The sequence below is a fragment of the Volvox carteri genome, assembly GCF_000143455.1.
Source record: "Volvox carteri f. nagariensis unplaced genomic scaffold VOLCAscaffold_78, whole genome shotgun sequence".
Classification (NCBI taxonomy): domain Eukaryota; kingdom Viridiplantae; phylum Chlorophyta; class Chlorophyceae; order Chlamydomonadales; family Volvocaceae; genus Volvox; species Volvox carteri.
This window is the reverse complement of record NW_003307621.1, coordinates 409,636-415,782: the sequence shown is the minus strand read 5'-3', so window position 1 is coordinate 415,782 and position 6,147 is coordinate 409,636. Positions and strand designations below refer to the sequence as shown.

General features: G+C 58.4%; 2 protein-coding genes across 2 annotated transcripts in view; one reads left to right on the top strand and one right to left on the bottom strand.

The window, feature by feature from the left end:
* The window catches only part of VOLCADRAFT_98876 (uncharacterized protein), a gene marked incomplete at both ends in the record, with an annotated part of 9,836 nt that extends 9,256 nt beyond the window's left edge, over positions 1 to 580 (top strand). The window contains one exon of the mRNA XM_002957729.1: positions 464 to 580. Coding sequence (XP_002957775.1) covers positions 464 to 580 — 117 coding nt within the window. The remainder of the gene's footprint in view (positions 1 to 463) is intronic.
* An 806-nt stretch (positions 581 to 1,386) lies between these two features.
* Positions 1,387 to 2,495, bottom strand: VOLCADRAFT_107799 (uncharacterized protein; the record flags this gene model as incomplete). The annotated part of the gene is made up of 3 exons (XM_002957701.1): positions 1,387 to 1,448; positions 1,523 to 1,739; positions 1,950 to 2,495. 3 exons carry the CDS (start codon positions 2,493 to 2,495, stop codon positions 1,387 to 1,389), a joined length of 825 nt encoding a protein of 274 aa, XP_002957747.1.
* Between the last annotated feature and the right edge of the window lie 3,652 nt (positions 2,496 to 6,147).

Here is a 6,147-nt window from a genome sequence, read left to right as displayed (position 1 = left end):
CCCCTTCCGACCAGCCCCCACCACCACCACCAGCGCCTTGAGACCACCAGAATCCCTCCTCACCGCCTGAGTGGAAGACGACCCCCCAGGCCGTCAGGCGTCAGGTGCAGCAACGAACCCTGTTAGTTAGCATACGGAGGTTGGCGGAGGGCTGAGGCTGACCCAGAGGGCGCCGCCGCCGCTGTCGAGGGCCCCATGTCCCAGCCGGGCGCGTCCGCCACTGCCGCCTGCTGCTGTGGCTGCTGTGGCTGCGGCATAGGACCCTGAGAGCCTGCTTGTTGCGAAAGCGGCGAAGGGCTCCAACCGCCCGGGTAATCGTTCCACGTCGCTGTCTGCTGCTGCTGCTGCTGCTGCTGGGGATCGTAGCCCTGGGGCGATTCGCGGGGAGCAGCCGCCGCCGGAGCAGCCGGCCACTCCTCCACACGCAACGGGCCCCCCCCATTGCCGCTGCCGCTGCCCCCAGCGCCGGCCAATGTCCCCGGCCATGCCCCGTACTGCTGCTGCTGCTGCTGCTGGGGTATTTGAGGGGTCGGCTGTGGTAGTGGCTGTTGCATACCCGCCGCCGGCGATGCCCCTGTAGCAGGAGCATCAGCAGCAGCAGCGGCCATCGGGACCGGGTTGGGGGCCCCGCCGGGAGCTATTGGCGCGGTGGCCCTAGGACCTCCGGGACCTGCCCCCGGCCAGGGGGGTCGCTGAACACCCGGCGGCTGCTGTTGTGGCTGTGGTTCTTGTGGCTGCTGGCCCCATGTCTGGTTCTGTCCCGACGGCTGCTGTGGTTGCTGCTGCTGCTGCTGCTGCTGCTGTGGCTGCGGAGACCATTGCTGTTGTTGTTGTTGTTGTTGTTGCGGTGGTAATGGTGATGACGGGTAGCGGCCTTGGGCGCCGGGCGCGCTTCGTAGCGGTGGCTTGGTCGTGGTGGCGGCGGCGGCGACTGGCGGGGAGGAAGGCCCCGCGGCGGCAACAGGAGCTGGTGCTGCAGTGCCGCGGAAGCGAGGATCGACATTGCCACTGGCGTACCCTCCACTGTACGATGTCGTGGCTGCTCCACCGTACGCATGCTGCTGCTGCTCTTGCAGCGGCTGTTGTACCTGCTGCTGAGGAGGCGGAGGCATAGATGCGGTGGCGCCGTACATTGCTGCAGCAGCCCCAGGGCGTGCTTGCACCGGGTAGGACGAGGAGTTAGCGCTGCTACTGCTGCTCGTTGCCGGCGGCAGTGCGTAGTAGTTTCCGGATCCCGGCCCTCGCGCCTCCGGCAGTAGCGCCTGCTGCTGGGGCCGCCCCGGCGGCAACACATTAGAGCTGCGCCGCGCACCACCGCCACTGCCACCATACCCAGAGAGCAACTGCTGCTGACCCCCCGATTGCAGCATCATGTATTCCTCATAGCTACAGCCCGTCTGCGCTTCCCACATCCGTACATCGCTCTGCCACTGCTCGTACGAGTAACCCTGCGGCAGGAAACCAGCAGCCTCGCTGCCACGAGAGCCATCCGCGAGCAAGCCGGCGAGTTGTTGGGCGCCACCGACCCGGCGAAGTAGGCTGCTGAGCAGGCCCTGTTTCTCCTGGTATTGCACGTTGTCGGCGGCCAGGGAGATGATACCGTAGGCGCAATGCCGAATGGCATCTGCGGATACAGCGAAGCGGTCGAAAAAGTCGGCATGCAGGAAGCGCAGACCAAAGTCATCGAATTCAAACTTGCTGATGGTACCGGTGTCGCGACTGAAGGTCAAGTCTCGGACCTGGATGAGTGGCATAGGAAGGTAGTTGCGAGGGTGTTTGAAAAGGTTTGGGAGAGTTTAGGGTTTTTTAGGGTGCGGGGTTGGCAAGTGCCTTGAACTGATAACCAAGGATGTGGGGATGGGCTGACTAGGGTGAAAGGAACAAGAGAGACAAGGGTAAGGCCGAAAAGGAGGGGTTTGAGCGCGGTTGGGCAGGGCCAGGCTGCGTACCTTGCCCAGGGCCCGGTTGCTCGGCGTGCGGACTTCCCAGCCCAGCAGCTTGGTGAAGCCGAACCGGCTGTCCAGCGGCTGTCTCAGCACTCCGTCTTCCTGGACCAGAACGACGTCGCCAACCTGCCTAATCGTCAACAGTGGCACGACGCCAAAAGTGCCGTTGCTCTCCAGGTCAAAACAGGTCACTTCAAGACGAGATGTGTCCACCCAGGCCTCGCCCAGCTTGCCCAGTTTCCGGCCAGAGGAGCTTGAAATGACATCCTTATCCATGACGTCCGAGAGTTTTATGTAAGGAGACTGCATAGGTTCGATAGGATCGTAGAAGGGTCTCCGAGCCAACGACATCGGTTGCGACTGGTTCGGCGGCTGACCGCGGCCAAATGACTGGGCATTGCATTTTGTAACATTTCTGGCTCCATGTGCTTGCCGGTAGCCTAAAAACCAAGTATGGGCTTGCACCTGGCTGGTCCGCCGCAGAGCAGGTGTTGTTGGCGAAGGCCCTTCCGAGCGCAGAGCGCGCTGGGCGTTTGCAGAATTCAACATTGTACAACAGCAAACTACGCTCAAGAGTAAAGCTCAAGACCAACCAGGCACGAAGCGCACGCAAGGCCCTCTGCGACAGCAACTTTCGAGTATGACAAAAGCGAATCAACAACCTTTCCCCAATCCATCATGGTACATGCCAATTACTTGAGATTATATTAAAAGACAGTACAATGCTTAAATCCAACGGTGCTGTTGTCAGACAAGTTCCTAGGGCAGCATGCAGAGCACTCTTACAGCAGCCCCATTTTTCACGATATGGTTTTGATGGACTTGCCGATCAATTGTATGCAAGGCAATTGACTGGTTCCCAAGCAAGCAGCTCTCGCTCGGAAGGCGCCGTCCCAACTCATGTCGCGGTGTGCCATTTCGCCGTGTTTCCTGCGCAAGCGGGAGGTGCCACAACCTGCACACCACCCCCAGCAACGGTCCCTCTTCCCTTGATGGCACAGTGCATTATGGACGGCAATTACCGCTGGGGCTGCCGACGTGGTGGGGACTGGAGACGGGGACATGAGGAGGGCGTCAAAGCGCTACGCCGTGTTGTGGAGTTTTGCCGACGTGATGGGGTGAAAGCGCTGACGGTGGGCCATGCGATCGACGCGTGGATACATATATTACATATGTTTTCCATAAGGGCATGGCAGCTAGCCATCCAAGCCCGGCCAGATGCATTTTGTTTCCAAAACACGTCCACGTACATACTGATACACACGTGTCGACGGGGAATCCCTTCATCACCTAGGACGTCCACTTCGCTTCTCTTGCCTAGGCCTCTTCCATCTCAACAGCGTTCGTCTACATAAGCGTAAAGCCTCCGACAGACACTCAGAGACTAGGTCCATGGCGGCCAGAGAAACACACATACCTACGTACATACATACGCATAGCATACTCAGGTTAGGCATTACTGGTAAGGCACGGACCATTGCCCCCGGGAGATCCCGGGATCGAGACCTATCACGGTCGAAAATCCTTCCGATGGTGGAAGGTAAAGTGCCCCTAGTCGATGGACGGTGGAGACCTGGGATAAAGTTGGCTCGCGAACCGACCAGGAATGGAGTTGGGCCGCTGTCGATCCGGCAGATTCCGTTGGATGCTGGTAGTGGAGCTGAGTGCTGAACCTGAGCGATCCACTAAGAAATTGACTAGAGTGACTAAATGAAGGTGCCCCGAAATACCGGGGAAGGCAGGGTTTCGCAGGGTAGCGGCCACAGGGTGAACATATGACCGCCCTGTCCCACACATCATACGCATGCACATACATGTACACACATGTATGTATGTATATAGCACACCTTATCAAAAAGAAGCGCACACGAATGTTTGGGCCCGTAAACTTCAGGTCTATGCTTTCAGTACGGAGAACTGGGAACGTGGCCGTGAGGAGGTGGCCTTTCTCATGCGTCTCATGGAACGAACCCTCATCCTGGAGGTTCCGGAGCTGCACGCGCAGGGAGTACGGGTGGTCTTTGCGGGCGACCGGACAGCTCTGCCGGAATCGCTGCGGTGTGCCATGTTGGGGTGAGGGGGCCGGGCAAGTGCTGGGATAAAAGGGTGGACGGCCAGTTGTGCAGTTGTATAGGTTGGGGTTAGGGTGTGGAAGTAGGGATGACTACACGAGTGCGCTTTTGCACTGTGTTATTATTACTGCAATTGAACGGGCGGGAAACGGAGGGGAAGCGGGTGGGGGCAGTGGCAGAGCAGGTACTGAGGAGCATACTGCCAGCTAGCCAGCAACCTAGCCGTCTCAACATGCTTGCATGCACCCATGGACAGCAGGCATGCAGTCTCCACACCGAAACGGTTTTAGGTAGTAACCGGGTGGTGCTGTGAGGTCGGATACGATTGCTGAGATAAATGTTGCTGCCAATTACGGTTGCTTTGCTTATTGCTGATGTATTCGTTGTTCCTTGCTGTAGGGCCGAGGAGCAGACGGCTCACAACACAGATTTACTTCTGTGCATTTGTTTGTCGTACGGTGGTCGGCAAGATATCATCCAAGCTGTGCAGCAATTATGTACGGAGGTGCAACAGGGCAAGTTAAGCCCTGACCAGGTGCGGAAACTGATATGGAATGTCATAATGGGGAATAATGGAAAATATGTGGACTGTGGATTCTACCTACCATGCATGACTTAGGATGTGACAGCTTTAAGCAAGCTTTGATGATATGCATCCTCGTGTGGTACGTTGCAATTGATTCACACCTTCATATTTCCCCGCTTGATAATGTTGTCGAGCGTTTGCCCTGCTCTTGTCTATTCTGCATCCTAGGTGACGGTACAGCACCTGTCGGACCGTCTGTCAACACACATGACTCATTCTCTCGTTGGGGATCCGGACCTGCTTATCCGAACCAGCGGGGAGCAACGGCTATCAAATTTCCTGCTATGGGACTGCGCCTACACAGAGCTGTACTTCACGTCTACCTGCTGGCCCGATTTTGCCGAGCAAGATTGGGAGGATGCATTGCGGCACTTTGCCTCAAAACAAAGACGATACGGGGGTCGCTCCAATAGACTGCAACTGGGGCAAGAAGTCCACCGCAAAGGCCCTGTAAAGCCTTCCGCCTGCTGCTTCCTATGTTGTTGTTCAGCACCTTCTGCTCTGTTCCATTTAACTGCCATTTACATAACTAAGCTGTTCGAAGAGTTAGTACAGCGTGTGCTTGTGGAACGCAAAAAGAAGGGAGATTGTCCTCAAAAAGCCTTACAAGACAACCAAAGAAGCTGTCGCTTAATCGAACGGGGATATCCTCCTCCTTCTCGGACGGCTCCTTCTCCTCCTTGGGAGCTGGAGCGGGAGCCACAGCACCGCTAGCTGTCGGGGTGGCGGCCGCTGGAGCAGGAGCACCACCGCTTGAATTAAGGGGAAAATGCTGGTCAAAATACGTGTTTTATAAGCTTGCTAACATGTTTTTCAGTGCAAAAGACCAGCGCCGACGTTGGTGATGAGGTCCTCCATGCTCTTCTTACTGTCACCATCAGCATCCCCGCCGTCGCCATCCGCATTAGCATCCCCGCCATCACCATTGCTGTCGTCGCCATCCCTGCCGTCACCATCGCCATCCCCGCCTCCACCATTGCCGCCACGACCATCTCCACCGTCGCCATTGCCACCATCACCCCTGCCTCCATACCCATCACCCAAACCATCGTCGCCACTGCCTCCATCACCCAAACCACCGTGTCCATTCCCGCTGTCACCACTGCCATCGCCACCAACCCTGCCGCCGCCAACCCCTCCTCCACTCCTTCCACTGTCGCTATCCCCACCGTCGCCCCTGCCACTGTCGCCAACCCCGCCGTCGCCCGAGCCACCATCGCCCAAGCCACCGTCACCATCCCCGCCATTGCCTGAGATACCGTCACCATCCCCGCCGTCATCACTGCCACCATCGCCATCCCCCCCGTCGCCCCTGCCACCGTCGCACTGTCGCCCGAGCCACTGTCACCATCCCCGCCGTCGCCTGAGCCGCCGTTACCCCTGCCTCCACCCCAATCCCCACCGTCCCCAAAATCACCGTCGCCACTGCCGCCATCACCCCTGCCACCATTGCCATCCCCGCTGTCGCCTATGTCGCCGCCACCTGAGCCACTGTCACCCGAGCCACCATCACCGCCACCCCCTTCATCCATCACCCCCGCCA